Source organism: Pseudophryne corroboree, chromosome 4, assembly GCF_028390025.1.
Source record: "Pseudophryne corroboree isolate aPseCor3 chromosome 4, aPseCor3.hap2, whole genome shotgun sequence".
In the NCBI taxonomy this organism is placed as follows: Eukaryota; Metazoa; Chordata; class Amphibia; order Anura; family Myobatrachidae; genus Pseudophryne; species Pseudophryne corroboree.
In genome coordinates, this window is record NC_086447.1 from 503,412,646 (window position 1) to 503,434,385 (window position 21,740).

The 21,740-nt window shown below is 45.0% G+C and overlaps 1 protein-coding gene across 5 annotated transcripts in view; it reads left to right on the top strand.

Moving 5' to 3' along the window:
* The window catches only part of DSE (dermatan sulfate epimerase), a 162,460-nt gene extending 142,126 nt beyond the window's left edge, over positions 1 to 20,334 (top strand). For all 5 annotated transcript variants that reach the window (XM_063917170.1, XM_063917171.1, XM_063917169.1 and 2 more), the window contains 2 exons: positions 16,126 to 16,333; positions 18,331 to 20,334. In XM_063917170.1, the coding sequence (XP_063773240.1) occupies positions 16,126 to 16,333; positions 18,331 to 20,077 (1,955 nt within the window). In that variant the 3' untranslated portion in view covers positions 20,078 to 20,334. The remainder of the gene's footprint in view (positions 1 to 16,125; positions 16,334 to 18,330) is intronic.
* Positions 20,335 to 21,740: the final 1,406 nt, after the last annotated feature.

Genomic DNA, 21,740 nt, shown 5'->3' on the forward strand with positions numbered 1-21,740 from the left:
CCTCCGACCCCGGCTTTCTGTTGAGGCTGTTGAGCAGCTGTTCTTGCTGCCAGGGATCACCAAATGAGGAGCCACGCTGCAATTTTGGGCCCAGGACCAGGTAAGCAAATCTGCCTATTCCCGTCACCCTCTCCTTCTCGTTGTCACATTCTCACTGTCACCTACTGCTCCAGATGACACCCTCTCCCTGTCACCCACTTTGTCACCCTCTCCCTAGCATTACCCGCTGCGGTCACCCTCTCCCTGTCACCCACTGCCTCTCCCTGTCTCCCTCTTCCGTCATCCTCTGCCATGTGGCAGGTGTGGAGGTGGGTTGATGCTATCATAAGGCTCTGTCATTTTGAAACCACGCCCCCTACCTGGCTTGCCACACCCCTTCTTCAGGAGCACGCGCAGGGATTTTTTTTTTTGTGTGTTGGGGGGGAAATCATCATATGAGGAGCCACACGCCATTTGTCATCTTGCGCCCTAGTTACGCCTCTGCTGACATGCGTCAGAATAAGCAAGTCAGGGTAATGTTCATGGATTTGTTAACACATGCAGACTGGGACACAGATACATATAAGCCTGATACAGCTATATTTGCCAGCGATCAGGGGCAGATGTTTATAGTGGATGAGGATGGTGATGAGTTACCAGGACTAGTTAACCGCTTGTGATTTGCTGTTTGCAAATATGCTATTATTGCTGACTATGGGGTATATTCAATAAGCGTCGGATCTATTCCGACATGCATTTGTCGGAATGGATCCGACAAGCCCTATTCAATGAGCTGCCAAATCCGACTGTCTGATTTGGCCGTTCCCTCCCGTCTGAGCTGCTGCTTTCAGCAGCTCCCCGTGTGTGAGATCACAGGGAGCTGCTGGAGACAGCCACAGAGCCACATTCAGTGCTCCCCGTGGAGCGCTGCTCCCGGGAGAGAGGTGCCTGGCTAGGGGGACATCAGAGTGGAGCCGTGTCTTCCAGCGTCCGCCGCTCCAGCTGCCCCTGCCGGTAAGCACACACTCTCCCTCGCGCCGCTCCCCCGTCTCCTCACCTCAATCTTACATTTTTAAACAAACGGATTGAGGTTGTTGGAAATGGGCGACAGATGCACGGGGATCGGCGGCTATTCCGCCAATCCACGTGTTTTCCAAAAAGTCGGGAATTCCCGACTTGGCTGAAAAAACAGCTCATATTGAATAGGTCTGAACCCCTTCTGACCGAAATCTGTCGGAAGCTGCCATCTTTCCGACAAGACGGCAGCTTCCAACAGCTATTGAATACACCCCTATATCTTTCTTAAAAGGCATAGATTCTGCTTTTGTGTGCCTGTTTACATACACAAGTTAGTTCTTTCTGCTGGATTAGTGAGGTTCTTTAAGTTGCTAATGCTTAATCGCGGATGCATTAGTTTCAAACTACATATAAAAATGTGTGCAAGTGGAGCATAAGTGGATGTGATATATACAGGCCCATATGCTACTAGTATTAGTGAAAACAATTTACACCCCTATATTTGCAAAGCTAACCTAAACATTTTCAAATATTAGAAAACCTCCAAAATTCTAATTCATCAAGTAAATGAATGAAAATGTTAATGATTAGTAATTTCACATGGTATTGTATGTTGTTTACCACCACACAAATCCACCTAGACTTATGTATACTGAAGGCATGTCCTGAGAGATGAGAGCAGGAGTGCAGTTTGGTTCATTGGTGTAAGTCCAAGCCATGTTACGCTGTGCATAATCATGCAGAAATCAAAGGAGAGGGAAGGGGCAGGCTAGAACTGGAAGGAAAAGCATTACAATGGCAAACCTATTATGTTTGTATATTTAAAATACATGTTTGTATATGTACTTTTACTTCAGAATTTTACCCAAGTTTAAAAAAAAATAAAAAAATATTGTGTTATTGATAGTACTACTTATTTGCTGTTCTATTAGTATTAAGTCTATTAAATAGGATTTCATGTGAGTAGTGGTGGTGACTAAGGAAAGCCATACTTTATAGATGCGTGATCGGGGGAGTGCACAGCTGTGTTTGGCTTTTGCTTCATAAATTCCATTCCTCTGTCCAGCAAAAAGAGTTTGAAGTTGTCATTGACTTGATTACAAAACTGCACATGCTGTTACAACTCAAAACATAAAGTGATGTAGAAATTCCAAGCTGTGACTATTTAGGTAGTTTAGAGAAAACATATTCTGAAAAGGAAGCAGTTCAATGTTATTTCTTCCCTCTATATTTAAGGTGTTAAGTACAATTTTTGTGTGTTTATTTTTATTTTTTATGGTCTGCTACTTTTTTCCATCTTATTTGACCAATTTATGTAAGAGATACATTTTTAATAGGGTTCAATATTTAAAGATGTCGGAAGCTCATCCATTGTGAACTGCTGTGGACAGGGTTGGCTGGTTATGCTGTGAATACAGGCACGGCACCGTCACTTCTTTAAAAAAAACTATTACAGGTATACTAAAAAATGCGTGTTTTTATTCAAAATGTTTAATGCCAGTGGCATGCCCAGTACTAATGCTTAACTCCTACGTGTGTGTGTGTTTGTTTGCTCCAAAAAGTGCTTTTGCATTTTCAATTTTGTATTACTATTCAGATTTATTTAATTATAGTAAGTAATAAATAGGACCAATTCTTAACATTAACATGTTCTTTTCTCTTACGTCCTAGAGGATGCTGGGGACTCCAAAAGGACCATGGGGTATAGACGGGATCCGCAGGAGCTTGGGCACACTGAAAAGACTTAAACTGGGTGTGAACTGGCTCCTCCCTCTATGCCCCTCCTCCAGACCTCAGTTAGACTTTGTGCCCAGGACTGACTGGACACTCACTAGGGGAGCTCTCCTGAGTTTCTCTGGAAAAGACTTTTGTTAGGTTTTTTATTTTCAGGGAGACCTGCTGGCTACAGGCTCCCTGCATCGTGGGACTGAGGGGAGAGAAGCAGGACCTACTTCTTCTTAGTTTAAAGGCTCTGCTTCTCGGCTACTGGACACCATTAGCTCCAGAGGGTTCGATCACTTGGTGCGCCTAGCTGCTCGTTCCCGGAGCCACGCCGTCACCCCCCTCACAGAAGACAGAAGTCGGGTGAGTATGAAAAGACCAGAAGACTTCAGGACGGCAGAAGACTTCAGTAAAGGTACAGCGCAGTGGCAACGCTGCGCTCCATGCTCCCACACACATTTCCTCCAGCACTCACAGGGTGCAGGGCGCTGGGGGGGGGGGGGGTGGCGGCGCCCTGGGCAGCATGTTACTGGGTCTTCTGGGGCGGGCAGATGTTTGCTCGGTGCATTTGCACCGTTTTCGGGACCCCCGCCGGCATTTTCGTAAGTTTGAATTTGGCGGGCTGAAGCGCGCCGGGAGGGGGCGGAGCTTAGCCGCGCGGCTCACAGGCGCCATTTTCTCCGCGTGTGCAGGCAGGAGACGCTGGTCCGGGACCTCCACGAGCTCCATCAGAGTAACGGGGAGCTTATCGGGAGGGGGGGGACACAGTAGCTGGTGCATATTGGGTTAATTGGTGGGATATATGGGCGCTGGGGTGTGAGCTGGATACTCCCTCTGTGTTTCTCTGTCTGGGTTTCCTTGTGGACCTGTCCCCTACTGAGGTATTGTATGTGTGTGTCGGTGGGTCGATACTTGGTGTCGACATGTCTGAGGCTGAATGTTATTCACCGGAGGAGGTTTTGGGGGAGGCAGATGCGGGTATGGTGTTGGCTCAGTCGACGCAGCCGACACCTGACTTACTTGCACTGTTGAATACAATTAATTCTAATGTCACTTCTTTATCGAAGAGATTAGATAAATCTGAATCGCAGACACAGGTGTGGAAAAAATCCATGGAGGATGCTTTATCACAGGTACAGACCCCGTCGGGGTCGATAAAGAGGCCGTTCACTCAAGTGGTAGATACGGATACCGACACGGATTCTGAATCCGATGTCGACTTCACTGAGGCTCCTTTACACCCTAGATTAGTTAAGAGTATTCCGTACATGATTGTGGCTATAAAAGATGTGTTACGCATTTCTGAGGAACCTGCAGTACAGGAAACAAGGATTTGCTTGTTTAAGGAGAAAAAACCTGAGGTACAGTTTCCCCCTCTCATGAGATGAATGCTCTTTGTGAAAAGGCTTGGGAGTCGCCAGACAAGAGGTGGCAGATTCCCAAGAGATTTTACATGGCGTATCCTTTTCCATCAGTTGATAGGGGAAAATGGGAGACGTCTCCTAATGTTGATAAAGCTTTATCTCGTTTGTCTAAAAAGGTGGCGCTTCCGTCTCCTGACACGGCAGCTCTCAAGGATCCGGCGGATCGCAAGCTGGAGACGTCTCTAAAGTCCATTTTTGCTAATACGGGTGCATTGCTCAGACCTGCTGTGGCGTCGGTATGGGTGAGTAGTGCTATTGCTAAATGGGCTGAGAATTTAGCTTCTGATATGGATACCCTTGATAAAGATGCTGTTCTTTTAACTCTTGGTTATATCAAGGACGCTGCAGATTACCTGAAGGATGCGGCGAGGGATGTTGGTCTCTTGGGATCAAGAGCCAATGCCATGTCGATTTCGGCCAGAAGGGCGCTGTGGATACATCAATGGAATGCTGACGCGGATTCCAAGAGAGCTATGGAAGCGTTACCCTTCAAAGGTAATGTCCTGTTTGGGGAAGGCTTGGCGGACCTGGTGTCTACCGCGATGGCGGGTAAGTCCTCGTTTCTTCCCTATGTTCCCACACAACACAAAAAGCCACAACATCAGCAGATGCCGTCCTTTTGTCCAAATAAATACAAAGGGTTCGTCCTTTCTCGCTTCAAAAGGTAGAGGAAGGGGAAAGAAGTCGCCTGCGGTGTCAGGCGCCCAGGACCAGAAGTCCACCCCTGCCGCTACCAAGTCCACCGCATGACGCTGGGGCTTCCCTGGGGAAGTCCGTCCCGGTGGGGGGCCGTCAGCAGTTCTTCAGTCGGGTCTGGGTCCAATCGTGGGTTCTAGAGATTGTATCTCAGGGCTACAGGCTGGAGTTTCAGGAGACGCCCCCTCACCGTTTTTTCATGTCGACCCTGCCAGTGTCTCTTCCCGACAGGGAGGTCGTGCTGGCAGCAATACAAAAGTTGTCTTCAGAGGGTCATTGTTCCCGTTTCCCCGTCTCAACGGGGGGAGGGGTTCTACTCGAGCCTCTTTGTGGTGCCGAAACCGGACGGTTCGGTCAGACCGATTCTGAACCTAAAATCCCTCAATCCATACTTGAAAGTTTTCAAGTCCGGCCACTCGGCTGTCGTTTCGGAGTTACGAAGAGTATTTCTTCCAGAAGAAAAAGCTCTAGAACTGCAGTCAATGGTCAGGGAACTTCTACGGCCGAAGTCTGTGTCCATCCTTCAATGTACTCGGGTTCTGGGGAAAATGGTTGCGGTGTACGAAGCCATTCCGTTTGGCAGGTTTCATGCCCGGGTGTTTCAGTGGGATTTGCTGAGCAAATGGTCCGGGTCTCACCTGCACATGCACCGGAAGATAAGTCTATCTCCCAGAGCCAGAATTTCTCTCCTGTGGTGGATGCAAAGTTCTCACCTCCTGGAAGGTCGCCGGTTCGGTATCCTGGACTGGGTGCTTCTGACAACTTATGCAAGTCTCCGGGGCTGGGGCGCAGTCACCCAAGGAAGGAACTTCCAGGGGAAATGGTTGCTCCAGGAAGCTTGTCTTCACATCAATGTTCTCGAGTTAAGGGCCATTTACAACGGCCTGCAACAAGCAAGAAGCCTTCTTCAGGGTCGACCGGTCCTGGTACAGTCAGACAACATCACAGCGGTAGCACATATAAACCATCAAGGCGGAACAAGGAGCAGAGCGGCAATGGCGGAGGTCACAAGAATCCTTCGCTGGGCGGAACAACACGTGAGTTCTCTGTCAGCAGTCTTCCTACCGGAAGTGGACAACTGGGAAGCAGATTTCCTCAGCAGACACGATCTCCATCTGGGAGAGTGGGCTCTTCACCAAGAGGTATTTGCAGAGGTGACAAAGCGTTGGGGAATTCCGTTAATAGACATTATGGTGTCTCGTCTCAACAAGAAGCTTCCGAGGTATTGTTCCAGGTCCAGAGACCCCCAGGCAAGTGCAGTGGACGCCCTGGTGTCTCCGTGGGTGTTCAGGTCGGTGTATGTGTTCCCTCCGCTTCCTCTCATTCCAAAGGTGCTGGGGATCATTCGGCGAGCAAGGGTTCAGGCGATTCTCGTCGTTCCAGATTGGCCAAGAAGGGCCTGGTACCCGGATATTCAGGAGTTACTGGTGGAAAATCCTTGGCCACTTCCTCTAAGAGAGGACCTGTTGTTGCAGGGTCCATGCGTGTTTCCAGACTTAACGCGGCTGCGTTTGACGGCATAGAAGTTGAGCGCCAGATCTTGGCTCGTAAGGGTATTCCTGGGGAAGTCATTCCCACTCTCATTAAGGCTAGGAAGGAGGTCACGGCGAAACATTATCACCGTATTTGGAGAAAGTATGTTTCCTGGTGTGAGACCAAAATGGCTCCTGCGGAAGAGTTTCACTTGGGTCGCTTTCTCCATTTTTTGCAGGCAGGTGTAGATGCGGGCCTAAAATTGGGCTCCATCAAGGTACAGATCTCGGCTTTGTCTATTTTCTTTCAAAAGGAATTAGCTGTCCTCCCAGAGGTTCAGACTTTTGTGAAAGGAGTAATGCATATCAATCCTCCGTTTGTGCCTCCTGTGGCTCCATGGGATCTTGACGTGGTCTTACAGTTTCTCATGTCTTCCTGGTTTGAGCCTTTGCGTAAGGTTGAGTTGAAGTTTCTCACTTGGAAGGTAGTCATGTTGTTGGCGCTGGCGTCTGCCAGGAGGGTGTCCGAATTGGCGGCTTTATCTCATAAGAGCCCGTATTTGATTTTTCATTCTGATAGGGCAGAATTGCGGACTCGTCAACAATTTTTGCTGAAGGTGGTGTCTTCGTTTCACATTAACCAACCTATTGTGGTGCCGGTGGCTACGGAGGCTGTGGCGGTTCCAAAGTCTCTGGATGTGGTGAGAGCTTTGAGGATCTACGTCGCCAGAACAGCTGTTGCCAGAAAAACTGAGGCGCTGTTTGTCCTGTATGCTTCTAACAAGATGGGTCATCCTGCTTCAAAACATACTCTTGCACGCTGGATTTGTAGTACGATCCAGCAGGCTCATTCTTCGGCCGGGCTACCCGTGCCGAAGTCAGTAAAAGCTCATTCTACCAGAAAGGTGGGCTCGTCTTGGGTGGCTGCCGGAGGCGTATCGGCTTTACAGCTTTGCCGTGTAGCCACCTGGTCAGGGGCAAACACTTTTGCCAAGTTCTATAAGTTTGATACCCTGGCTGATGATGACCTTACGTTTGCTCAGTCGGTGCTGCAGAGTCGTCCGCACTCTCCCGCCCGGTCTGAAGCGTTGGTATAGACCCCATGGTCCTTTTGGAGTCCCCAGCATCCTCTAGGACGTAAGAGAAAATAGGATTTAGGTACTTACCGATAAATCCTTTTCTCCTAGTCCGTAGAGGATGCTGGGCGCCCATCCCAGTGCGGACTGTTACTGGCAATGTTTTCGTGTTGGTTAACTTGGTTTATACACGGGTAGTGTATTTCTGGTTTTTCAGCTTGTTGCTGCTGTTATTTCATACGGTTATCCGGTTTACTGTTACTCCGGTGATACGGTATGTTTGTGGTTTGGGCTGGTATGTTTGTAGCCCTTAGTTTACACAAAAATCCTTTCCTCGAAATGTCCGTCTCTCCTGGGCACAGTTCCTATAACTGAGGTCTGGAGGAGGGGCATAGAGGGAGGAGCCAGTTCACACCCAGTTTGTCTTTTCAGTGTGCCCAAGCTCCTGCGGATCCCGTCTATACCCCATGGTCCTTTTGGAGTCCCCAGCATCCTCTACGGACTAGGAGAAAAGGATTTATCGGTAAGTACCAAAATCCTATTATTTTCAATTTCATCTATCTGAGTGTACAGTAGTAGTAGTAGTAGTAGTAGTAGTAGTAGTAGTATCATCCTTTATTTATATGGCGCCACAAGAGTTCCGCAGCACCTAACAAAGTGGTAGATGTATTAATCTGGAGAAGGCATAAGGAAGTGATAATCCAGTGATAAAGCAGTGTTAAGTGCAAGGTGATAATGCACCAGTCAATCAGCTCCTGTTAATTTATATATGGGAGCTGATTGGCTGGTGTGTTTATCACCTTGCATATATCACTGGTTTATCACTTCCTTATGCCTTCTCCAGGTTAATACATCTGCCCCTATGTACATAAACAACTGAACAAAACAAGAACAGTGACTTACAGTAGAAGACACTATAGGACAAGCACAAGATATATAAACATTTTTCCTTCATCCACTAGGGAACACTGAAGGCTTATGACAGTGGGGGGTATAGACAGGTGGATGAGTGGAGCCTCCACTTTAAATTTATAAGTCTGACTGGCTCCTCCCCCTCTAATCCCTCCTTCAGACCAGTTTTAGAAATTTGCCAGAGGGAGCCGGAGTTTCTCTGAGTTTTCTCCAGCAGTTCCAGCTAAATTACCTGTTCCCGCCTTTTCCTCTTCTACCTCGTGTTCTCAAGCGCATAAAGCGTGAATACGCCACGGTCATCTTGATAGCTCTGGATTGGCCTCGCAGGGCATGGTACTCATCATACCTGCTGCTCCTCCTCATAGAGGACCCTTGGCCACTGCCTCTCAGGGAGGAACTTCTCCAATAGGGTCCATTTGTCTGTCTAGACTTACAGCATCTGCGTTTGAAGGCATGCCAGCTATGCTTCGCACTTGAAAGCATGTGACCTTAGCACACTACTGTCGTATTTGAAAGTGTTAAGTGGCATGGTGTGAAAGGAGGAAATTCCCTACCACGTCGTTCAGATTGTCCCGACTCCTGCTTTTCCTCCAGGCAGGTTTCTCGGCTGGGTTGAGGTTAAGGTCTTTGAAGGTGCAGATCTGTTTTCACTGATGCTTCGCCTTAATGCAGGTAGTGCAGACTTTTCTTCAGGGAGTTCTTAGACTTCACCCTCCCTTTGTTCCTGCCACTGCACCTTGGGACCTAAACTTGGTCGTTTCTTTCCTTCAGTCATCCTTTTTTAAGCCTTTGGAAATTCTCTCCCTAAAGGACGGTGGTTCGGTTCTGATACAGAAGATAAACATTAAAAAGATAGACAGTCATTAGGTCGACAGGGTCAAAAGGTCATCACCCCAAAAAAATATTTTGGGTGTTGTTTTGTATTTTTAAACATTTTTTACCCCAGTTTGTTGAAATGTGTCCCCTCGCGGGCTTGCTTCGCTCGCCACGCTTTGGGCACGGTGGCTCGCTCCACTTGCCACAAGGTTACTAATGGTGATAGTTTGTGACATGGATAGTCAGTTTGATGAAATGCATCCCCTCGCGGGCACATTTTGCCCACCACGCTTTGGGATCAGTGGCTCGCTTCCCTCGCCACAAGGTTACTGAAAGTGATAGTTTGTGACATAGATGGTAAATGCAGCAAAAGTTGTAAAAATACAAAAAGCCCACAAAAAATGTCTACCTTTTGACCTTGTCGACCTATTGCATGTCGACCATTAGTGGTCATCCTATTGACTGTAGACCGTTTTATTGTAGATCTATGGACCGGATACCCGGTGGTCCTTCTCGCTTTGGCTAGAAGGGTCTCTGAACTGGGAGCTTTGTCATGACGCTCTTTTTATCTAGACTTTCATGAGGATGGAGCGGAACTTCGCACAAAACAGTTTTTATGCCAAAAGTGTTTTTTTTTTTCTTTTCACATCAACCAGTCTATTGTGGTACCTGTTTTTTCAGAGGATTCTCAATCGTTGGATGTGGCAAGGGCCCAGTGTATCTATGTGAACAGGGCGACTCAGCTAAGGAAATCTGATTCTCTCTTCATCCTGTATGATCCAACAAAGCCAGGCTGGCCTGAGTCAAACCAGACCTTGTCTCACTGGATTCATCTGACTATTAAGCAAGACTATCTGGCTTCCTCTCAAACTCCACCAGCATCCATTTCTGCACACTCCACTCGTACAGTGGGACCTTCATGGGTGGCTGCCTGAGGGGTTTCCACCACGCAACTGTGTCATGCGGCTACCTGGTCTGGGGGAAGTACCTTTGTCAGCTTTTACAGGTTCAATACCATTGCGGCCACTGAATCTCTGTTTGGCCGCTCTGTGTTGCAGGTGTCTTTGCGCTCTCCCATCCATAAGGGGGGCTCTGGAACGTCCCCACTGTCACAAATCTCCAGTGTCCCCTAGTGGATGAAGGAGAGAACACGTACTTACCGGTAAATGTATTTCTCCAATTCCACATGGGACACTGGAATCCCACCCTGCACTGCCTTTTTCCTGCCATGGTGTGTTTGTTTTCTGTTGTGACTGCATATATTTCTGCAGATTGTTTTATGCGTTTAACCTCCTTCTCTCGTAGTTCTATTCTCTGTGTATCTCCTCGGGCTCAGTCTCTCTAACTGGTCTGAAAGGGGGCATAAAGGGGGAGGAGCCAGGCACACTTATAAATTGAAAGTGCTGGCTCCACTCATCCACCCATCTATAACCCCCACTGTTATAAGCCTTCCCCGTCTCCTGTGAAATCGGAGAAATTGATTTACTGGTAAGTACCAAAATCCTATTTTCTGCATCGATGGACCTGACACTGATATAAGCATCAAGGTGGCTAGGTGGCATGTAAAGAGTACGGTGTAGAAGATAGTCTAAGTATGAGAAGGAAAAGCACATAACAAGCAGTGATCCTGAGTGATAGATGGAATGGATTGCAAGGTACAAATGGAGACAGAATATAAAACAAATGATAAACAAAGTATTTTACAGAATTCACTATAAAAGTCAGTCAAAAGTGACGATATATTAATATGTTTAGTCTATATACAGATATTCATGGGAAGCAGTCAGGATCCCGGCTGTCGGGAACCCGGCAGTCAGAATACCGACGCCGGGATCCCGACACTGGCATCCAGCAAGGGAGCAACATCCCTATGTCGGAATCCCGTACGAGGAAGCACAGCGGCCCCTGGCTGTGGACAACCTGTACTTCCACTTGATTGACTGAGTTAGTTACTTACTGACTGTTAACTTCCTTTGTGCCATCCAACAACATGTGCTATCAAGGAAAAACGTAGTTTATAAAATTACCAGCCCCGCTCGGGTAACCTTTTGCCCGCACACATGTTAAGACCAAGTGAAGATTTTCTGCTAGACATTGTGAAATATCAACAGAAACAAACTGTTAAGCAGAACTGGGGACCCCTCCCCACAGAGTCCCGGCCTCAGCCCACTGATGACCGATCTTAATGATACTTAAACCTGCCTGGGAAAATTACCTACACAATTGAAAACTGAATCGCAATTAATTCAATAGTTTTGTAGTTCATCACAATCAGACAAACAAGTAGACGGTCTCATTTCTAATATATATAGGGGGGAGGGAGAAATAAATAAATAATAAAAAAAAAAAAATTATATACAGGTTGAGTATCCCATATCCAAATATTCTGAAATACGGAATATTCCGAAATACGGACTTTTTTGAGTGAGAGTGATATAGTGAAACCTTTGTTTTTTGGTGGCTCAATGTACACAAACTTTGTTTAATACACAAAGTTATTAAAAATATTGTATTAAATGACCTTCAGGCTGTGTGTATAAGGTGTATATGAAACATAAATTAATTGTGTGAATGTAGACACACTTTGTTTAATGCACAAAGTTATAAAAAATATTGGCTAAAATTGCCTTCAGGCTGTGTGTATAAGGTGTATATGTAACATAAATGTATTCTGTGCTTAGATTTAGGTCCCATCACCATGATATCTCATTATGGTATGCAATTATTCCAAAATACGGAAAAATCCCATATCCAAAATATCTCTGGTCCCAAGCATTTTGGATAAGGGATACTCAACCTGTATATATATATTTATTCTAAACATGGTGTGCTGGCACTCGATCGCTCCTTGTGATAATATATGCCTTGGTGCCATTTTAAAGCCAGAGCGGTGGACTAAATAGGAGAATAGAGGCTAAGCGGCACTCACAGGTCTTCCACCTATAAAGGTGGAGGACACCATTTCTTTGTCAAACCTTTCGTCAGGACAAATAACAGTATAACGCAACCTTACCTTTATAGCTACACCCTGTGACATGCTTTGTTCGGACGAACTCTGCCAGGCGCCAGGGTGGGATGATGTCACGGATCTGCAACGTGTGCTACAATGTGCTTACTCCCTCCCTGCAGTTGCCTAGCAGCGATAAACATATAGTGCTGTCACTATAAACAAACATACAGATCAAAGCAATTCTGACACAATGGGGTAAATTTACTAACATTCGTAATTTTCGGAAAAAGGTCAAAGTTCAATCACGAATGACATCGACAGTGTAAAACTGCAACTTTTTGAATTTATTACGCCTAATTTTACTAAGCTGTCGTATTCGGATTTTTCATTTGTTCCGATGTCGATGTCATTCGTGTTTTTTTTCCCGTTTTTTACGGCAGTGATTAGCAAAACACTGCCGACTTTATCACAATGAATCTCGGCCGGATCTGTGTGATCCGTGCTGGGGTTCCTTTTTTTTTTTTTTTTTTTTTAAATAAACACTGTAAAACTTTAAAAAAAATTGCGTGGGGTCCCCCCTCCTAAGCATAACCAGCCTCGGGCTCTTTGAGCCGATCCTGGTTGCAGAAATATGGGGAAAAAAATGACATGGGTTCCCCCATATTTAAGCAACCAGCATCGGGCTCTGCGCCTGGTCCTGGTTCCAAAAATACGGGGGACAAAGAGTAGGGGTCCCCCGTATTTTTAAAACCAGCACCGGGCTCCACTAGCTGGACAGATAATGCCACAGCCGGGGGTCACTTTTTTATTTAGTGCCCTGCGGCCGTGGCATCAAAAATCCAACTAGTCACCCCTGGCCGGGGTATCCTGGGGGAGTGGGGATCCCTTCAATCAAGGGGTCCCCCCCCCCCAGCCACCCAAGGGCCAGGGGTGAAGCCCGAGGCTGTCCCCCCCATCCAATTGGCTGCGGATGGGGGGCTGATAGCCTTTTGTGAAAATGAAAATATATTGTTTTTAGTAGCAGTACTACAAGGCCCAGCAAGCCTCCCCCGCATGCTGGTACTTGGAGAACCACAAGTACCAGCATGCGGCGGAAAAACGGGCCCGCTGGTACCTGTAGTACTACTACTAAAAAAATACCCAAAAAAAGACAATACACACACACACCTTGAAAGTAAAGTTTTATTACATACATCCACACAAACATACATACATACTTACCTTATGTTCACACGAGGATCGGTCCTCTTCTCCAGTAGAATCCAAGGGGTACCTGTTGAATAAATTCTACTCACCAGATCCAGGGTACCAGGCTCCTCGTAGCATCCATTTGTAATCCACGTACTTGAATAAAATAAAAAAACGGAAAGCCGAGCCACGCACTGAAAGGGGACCCATGTTTGCACATGGGCCCCCTTTCCCCGAATGCCAGAAACCCACTCTGACTGATGTCTAAGTGGGTTTCTTCAGCCAATCAGGGAGCGCCACGTTGTAGCACCCTCCTGATCGGCTGTGTGCTCCTGTACTGTCTGACAGGCGGCACACGGCAGTGTTACAATGTAGCGCCTATGCGCTCCATTGTAACCAATGGTGGGAACTTTGTAGTCAGCTGTGAGGTCACTTTCGGTCAACCGCTGACTACAAAGTTCCCACCATTGGTTACAATGGAGCGCATAGGCGCTACATTGTAACACTGCCGTGTGCCGCCTGTCAGACAGTACAGGAGCACACAGCCGATCAGGAGGGTGCTACAACGTGGCGCTCCCTGATTGGCTGAAGAAACCCACTTAGACATCAGTCAGAGTGGGTTTCTGGCATTCGGGGAAAGGGGGCCCATGTGCAAACATGGGTCCCCTTTCAGTGCGTGGCTCGGCTTTCCGTTTTTTTAATTTTATTCAAGTACGTGGATTACAAATGGATGCTACGAGGAGCCTGGTACCCTGGATCTGGTGAGTAGAATTTATTCAACAGGTACCCCTTGGATTCTACTGGAGAAGAGGACCGATCCTCGTGTGAACATAAGGTAAGTATGTATGTATGTTTGTGTGGATGTATGTAATAAAACTTTACTTTCAATGTGTGTGTGTATTGTCTTTTTTGGGGTATTTTTTTAGTTGTAGTACTACAGGTACCAGCGGGCCCGTTTTTCCGCCGCATGCTGGTACTTGTGGTTCTCCAAGTACCAGCATGCGGGGGAGGCTTGCTGGGCCTTGTAGTACTGCTACTAAAAACAATATCTTTTCATTTTCACAAAAGGCTATCAGCCCCCCATCCGCAGCCAATTGGATGGGGGGGACAGCCTCGGGCTTCACCCCTGGCCCTTGGGTGGCTGGGGGGACGGGACCCCTTGATTGAAGGGGTCCCCACTCCCCCAGGGTACCCCGGCCAGGGGTGACTAGTTGGATTTTTGATGCCACGGCCGCAGGGCACTATATAAAAGTGACCCCCGGCTGTGGCATTATCTGTCCAGCTAGTGGAGCCCGGTGCTGGTTTTAAAAATACGGGGGACCCCTACTCTTTTTGTCCCCCGTATTTTTGGAACCAGGACCAGGCGCAGAGCCCGATGCTGGTTGCTTAAATATGGGGGAACCCCTGTCAATTTTTTCCCCATATTTCTGCAACCAGGATCGGCTCAAAGAGCCCGAGGCTGGTTATGCTTAGGAGGGGGGACCCCACGCAATTTTTTTAAAGAAAATAACCACTTTCCCACCCCTTCCCACTGATATACATGCACGGATCTCATGGATCCCTGTATGCCTATACAATCACGGATTAAAAAAGCAGGTCTGGTTTTTTTTAGCACTTTTTTACGAGTTGTAATTTTTCACGGCAGTGTTTGTTTTTTTTTTGCTTTGCACTTCTTAGTAAATTACCGAGATTCATACTTAAACAGCCGCGTTTTGACCGATGGTGTATTCATTCGGTTTTTTTTGTTGGACTTCCAAAAAATTACGAATGCCCTCATCACTGCCGTGATTATTGCTTAGTAAATTACCGAGATGACACTTTGATGAAAAAACGGCATCTCGGTCAAAATCGGGACCTTAGTAAATTTACCCCAATGTATTTTGCGGCATTAACTAATAACCGGCAGGAGGGGACAGTTTATAACATAAGAAGCACCTGATGAATACGTATTAACACATTTATATGCTGACGATCCTAAAAACACTAGTGTCAGTGATCACTACTTTTTAAATTAACGTGAGGACATCCATATACCCGCTTATTACAAGATTTTGATAATACACTACAGAGCTACTACAGGCCACTGTTTACAAAGATATATAGCATTATAAAAAGCAGTTTAAGCTCAAATATTCATTAAGACCAAATGGAGTTATTGTATTTAATTGATGCATCCATTTCACTTACAATTGCAACAATTTTTTCACCTCCGCCTCTGGTGTTTGCTGGTACACAATTTATAATTTTATATCTAAGGGTAGTCAACCCATGTTTATGCAATTTAAAGTGTCTTGCGACTGGTTATTCTTGGTCACATCCCTCTAATGCCTGTCTGATGAACATACGATGAGCGGCCATACGTTCTTTAAAGGTGACCATGGTCTTTCCTAGATACATGAGGCCACAGGGACAACAGGTGAAATACTGGACACAATATATTTACTACTACATGTGAGAACATGTTTGATGGGAATACGTGTTCTATTGTGAGGATGTGCAAAAGAGCAATGGAAAATGACCTACACAATGATGAAAACCGAATCGCAGTCAGTTCAGTGGTTTAAGAATGTATTGCAATCAGACAAACAGACTTTCTCATTTATAAGATGTGAAGATAAACCAATTTAGTTGTGTGTGCAGGTTTCCACTATAAAATCTGCTGAATCCACTACCATTCCAATAATAGTACTACAGTAAATAACTTTTTATTTAATATTGTTTTGCACAAATGTTAAGGGAGACATTTAGAGGACACCAGCTGAAGGCCCAAATTATGTTTTGTATTTTCTAATAGTAGTCTACTCAAGACCACTTGTTTTGTCTAAGTGTATTATGTTGAGCATCAGTTTATATGTTGTGTGCTTTTTTCACAGGTTTTAAGAGATCTGTTGCTATAGCAGATTCAAACTACAATTGGTTCTATGGTCCTGAGAGCCAGCTGGTTTTTTTAGACAAGTTTGTTATGAGAAATGGAAGTGGCAATTGGCTGGCAGAACAGATCCAAATAAATAGAATACAGGAAGGACCTGGGACTCCTGCGAAAGGACAGCGTTGGTGCACTCTGCACACAGAGTTTCTTTGGTAAGGAGACTGGACAATGGATAGGCCAGTGTTACACTGAGTACACAAGACAAGCCTAGGAGAATCCCCTTAACCATTCTGCCTTTGGCTCTTCCCATAGAGCCAGTACAGTATATTCTGACATATTATTTTCTACTAAATCTAACATATAGTTATACTGTTAGTGCTTTTGCCTATTTATATAGGCAATTATACTTTTTTTTTTCTTTTTGTTAATATAGTTTCTTATTTTATTCATCTTAACGTTTTTATTTTATCTCCCAATATTTGAGCTACTGTTTTATGACCATAATCAAATTAAATGTATTTTTACATCAGCATGGTGTACTTGCACTAATGCTAGTTTATATGCAATTTAACCAGGGGACAGAGGGACGCATTAAGGAGAATTCTCTGGGGGAGATTTAAATGTTTGAAAAGTTGGTTGGGTGTCTGTTTTTTCCTGTCTATTAGATACAGTGGGGAAAAGCAGACTCCCAACTGACTTTTCAAACATTTGAATCTCCCTCTCTGCATCTAAGAATGTATGGAGTCTGCATGTTTAAGAAACTTTGGAAATGTGGACTAATGTGGATATGCAATGGATCGCATTGCCTACTCTTGTATATAACCTGGATTCATACTGATGTGCTTAATTCCTATATCATTGGCATCAGGCACACTTATTACTCCAGTCATTCCCCAACTCCCCACCCCCCTTTCTGTACTTAACCACTGGAAAAATTGGTGATTGCATGGAAATTTTGGGTTTTTTTTATAATTTTTTGTTGCGGGTGAGTTGGTAAATTGGTGAATAATGGATTGGTTTTCATTAAGAGATTTGTTGATAAATCAGTCAAAGACAACTATAGTGACTTTTTTCATAACTGTTTGGGCAAATGAGCCTTTAATTTATTGCCCTAAATTTACTGTCATCTGATAGCTGCCCATCAGATTTTGATCAGAATTGTCAGTCTTAATGGGTTTACGTTATAACATTGCAATTTACCAGTTAATTGGCTGCCAGTATATCACATTTGTGGGAACCATGGGTTGGTGATGATGAAGGGTGAAGAAAAACCTTCTATAATAATTAAAAAAAAAATTGTGCTTCATATATGTAAATTACATGCGTGTATAATTCTTACATTTCAAACCTCAATAGTGTATGTTAACAATGATTTCACTCCTCATTATTTTTCTGTTTTGTTATAATTGTTTATTTGTAAGACTTGAAGGCTTTCGTAATAATAACGGAGTCGATTTAAAAGCAAAAATCACCAGTAACAGTATAATGTTATATGCAAAATGGATTTGGATATGTACTACACTAATGTTTATGCAGTGTAGGTTTGAAACAATAGTTTAGCTAGTGCAAACTGAAATGTTGGTTTCAAAACAATGTATACTAATTGAAAACACTTTACTAGAATAAATGTTAAAAAGTAACACAAATATCCTGTATGTACATAGTGGCGTAAAACAGCAAGCATAACCAGATGTACAACATGTAGTTTATGTCAGGCTCTAGTACTTGCTGTATTGATCAGGATAGATTGTCACATTATTAGAATGGTAAATATGAACAAAGTAAATAGTCTTAGTTCTTAGCGCAGTGCGGGTGGTAGTCTTTGCCTGTACTGTACGCGCTGTCTCTGGATAGTCTGGTTTGGTTACTTTAATATGTTACACAGGTAATGGTCTGTTTTGTGGACAGCGGCGTCCCGCTTGTCCACTATGTCTCTGCTTAAAGAACGATGGCTGAGCAAAGCGCATATCCAAATCCAGTTTTCTATCTATTTAGGATGGTCACCTAATGCGCAGCAGCTTATCTAATTGCCTAGTTACTTTAACCGCTTGGTGCGCAGATTCCATAATTTTTACTCTTGTTATATGCAAAATATTCAGATTTTGCTTTCACATTGTATTTGTAACAAATTAAACTACACAATATTGACATGTTTTGGTTATTAATATGTAAGCTATGTGAAATATAGTAATAGGTTTGTCTTTGACAGGTATGATGCATCATTACCGCCTACACCCCCACCAGATTTTGGCACTCCTCGATTGCATATTTTTGAAGACTGGGGAGTGGTGACCTATGGGAGTTCTCTTCCTGCTGAAATCAATAGGCCATTTATCTCATTCAAGTCTGGGAAGCTTGGAGGTCGTGCAATATTTGACATTGTTCACAAAAATAAATACAAAGACTGGGTCAAAGGATGGAGGAATTTTAATGCAGGACATGAACATCCAGACCAGAATTCCTTCACGTTTGCTCCTAATGGATTTCCTTTCATAACCGAAGCATTGTATGGACCAAAATATAGTTTTTTAAATAATGTTCTAATGTTTTCCCCGTCTGTGTCAGATTGCTGCTTTGCTCCATGGGAAGGGCAAGTGACTGAGGATTGTACTTCAAAGTGGCTAAAATACAAGCACGGTGAGGCTGCAGACTCTCATGGAAGGGTAGTGGCATCGATGGAAAAAAGTGGAGTTGTTTTCATCAGGGGTGAAGGAGTTTCAGCCTATAGTCCTAAATTGAAATTAAAGAGTGTTCAAAGAAATCTTGTTCTACTTCATCCACAACTGCTACTAGTTGTTGACCATATTCACCTTGACCGTAGTAGCAGCTTGGATGCGACAACCAGTTTTTTCCACAATGTAGACATGCCCTTTGAGGAAACCTCTATTGATGGTGTTCATGGGGCAATACTTAGGCACAGGGACGATCTTTATAAAATGTACTGGATGGATGACACTGGCTTGAGTGAGAAAGCTGTCATTACATCAATGAACTACCCACAGGGTTACCCATACAATGGAACCAATTATGTGAATGTTACAACCCGTCTCAGGAAACCAATCACAAGATCAATATACCTTTTCATCGGACCATCTGTTGATGTTGAAAGCTTCAGTGTTCACGGAGACTATCAGCAAGTTGATGTATTCCTTGCTACTAGTGACCATGCATATGCAGTCTACCTCTTCACCGGAGAAACGCCAAGCCAGTCAGTCTATGCGAAGGTAGTTGCCGACCGGCAGAAAATTGTTTTTGACAAAAGCTCAACCATCAGAGCCACCTCACCTTCTGAGGTCAAAGATTATGTCAATGTTGTGGAGCAGAACCTACAGCACTTCAAGCCAGTTTTTCAGCAGCTTGAGAAGCAAATATTGTCCCATGTAAAGAATACAGCCACGTTTAGGAAGACCGCCGAAAGGCTGCTTAGATTTTCAGATAAGAGAAATACAGAGGAGGCAATTGAAAAGATATTTGCTATTTCTCAACAGCAAAAGCAAAAAGGCAAGATCAAAAGAACAAAAAAGGGAGCTCGAAACTTTATCAATGCTATTCCGGACTTATTTGCGCAAATAGAGGTAAATGAAAAGCAGACACGACAGAAAGCCATGGCTTTGGCCCAGAGTGAGATCCCAGTCAGTGAGGATGAAGAAATGAAAGACCTTCTGGACTTTGTGGACGAACCATTAGTAAGGCAGACATCTAGCTCTTCTAGCAGACATGTTTCCCAGCATATGTTTACAACACACCACAATGGGGCTGGATCCATTTCGGCTTCTTATGTTCGACTGTTTCTAATCTTAAACATTGCCATCTTTATAGTTCTCTTAGCATTACAGTTATCGCGATTTCTAAAGACTAAGAACATGCATCGAAAGAAAGGTCTTTATCTCATACTTTCTATTGATTGTTGCATTTTAATATATTTGTATACTTCATGTTTTAAAACACAATGTTAGAAGCAGCAGTCCTCCGCCTCATGCAAGACTCTTACTCAAGTAATTGGGACTATCAGTTCACTTGATGGTAACTTGTTTATGATTCTTGTAAAAGTGTAATGTCCTGTCCTTTCTTCATCCAGTAGGGCTGTATATTTATGTGTTCCGTAAAGGGAAAAAAACACTATAAAATATAGAGACTGTCATGTACATGAGTACATTCAGACTGGAAATCACACATGCAGAAGTTTCTAATAAATTTGTTCTGTTTTAAAGTCCTCAATGTATGGAACTTCTATGCAAATCTAGATTTAAATAGCTGTTTAATGTGTCCAAACCTTCACAATAATTATATTTCTCTGACGTCCTAGTGGATGCTGGGAACTCCGTAAGGACCATGGGGAATAGCGGCTCCGCAGGAGACTGGGCACAAAAGTAAAAGCTTTAGGACTACCTGGTGTGCACTGGCTCCTCCCCCTATGACCCTCCTCCAAGCCTCAGTTAGATTTTTGTGCCCGGCCGAGAAGGGTGCACACTAGGGGCTCTCCTGAGCTTCTTAGTGAAAGTTTTAGTTTTAGGTTTTTTATTTTCAGTGAGACCTGCTGGCAACAGGCTCACTGCATCGAGGGACTAAGGGGAGAAGAAGCGAACTCACCTGAAGTGCAGAGTGGATTGGGCTTCTTAGGCTACTGGACACCATTAGCTCCAGAGGGACCGAACACAGGCCCAGCCTTGGAGCTCGGTCCCAGAGCCGCGCCGCCGGCCCTCTTACAGAGCCAGAAGCAAGAAGAGGTCCGGAAAAATCGGCGGCAGAAGACATCAGTCTTCAACAAGGTAGCGCACAGCACTGCAGCTGTGTGCCATTGTTACTCAGGCACACTTCACACTCCGGTCACTGAGGGTGCAGGGCGCTAGGGGGGGGCGCCCTGAGCAGCAATGTAAAACACCTTGGCTGGCATAAATACACCACATATAACCCCCAGGGCTATATGGATGTATTTTAACCCCTGCCAGAACTTACAAAAAAGCGGGAGAAAAGGCCGCCGAGAAGGGGGCGGAGCCTATCTCCTCAGCACACAGGCGCCATTTTCCATCACAGCTCCGCTGGAAGGACGTCTCCCTGACTCTCCCCTGCAGTCCTGCACTACAGAAAAGGGTAAAAAAGAGAGGGGGGGCACTAATTTGGCGCAGTTTTGATACTAACAGCAGCTATAAAGGGAAAAGCACATTTTATAGTGGTATTCCTGTTTATATATAGCGCTCTGGTGTGTGCTGGCATACTCTCCCTCTGTCTCCCCAAAGGGCTAGTGGGGTCCTGTCCTCTATCAGAGCATTCCCTGTGTGTGTGCGGTGTGTCGGTACGATTGTGTCGACATGTTTGAGGAGGAAAATGAGATGGAGGCGGAGCAATTGCCTATTATACAGTTGTCACCCTCTGGGGAGTCGACACCTGAGTGAATGAGCTTATGGAAGGAATTGCGTGACAGTGTCAGCTCGTTACGACAGACAGTTGACGACATGAGACAGCCGGCTACTCAGCTTGTGCCTGTCCAAGGGTCTCAAACGCCATCAGGGGCTTTAAAACGCCCGTTACCTCAAATGGCAGACACAGACACAGATACTGACTCCAGTGTCGACGATGATGAGACAAACGTGACTTCCACTAGGGCCACACGTTACATGA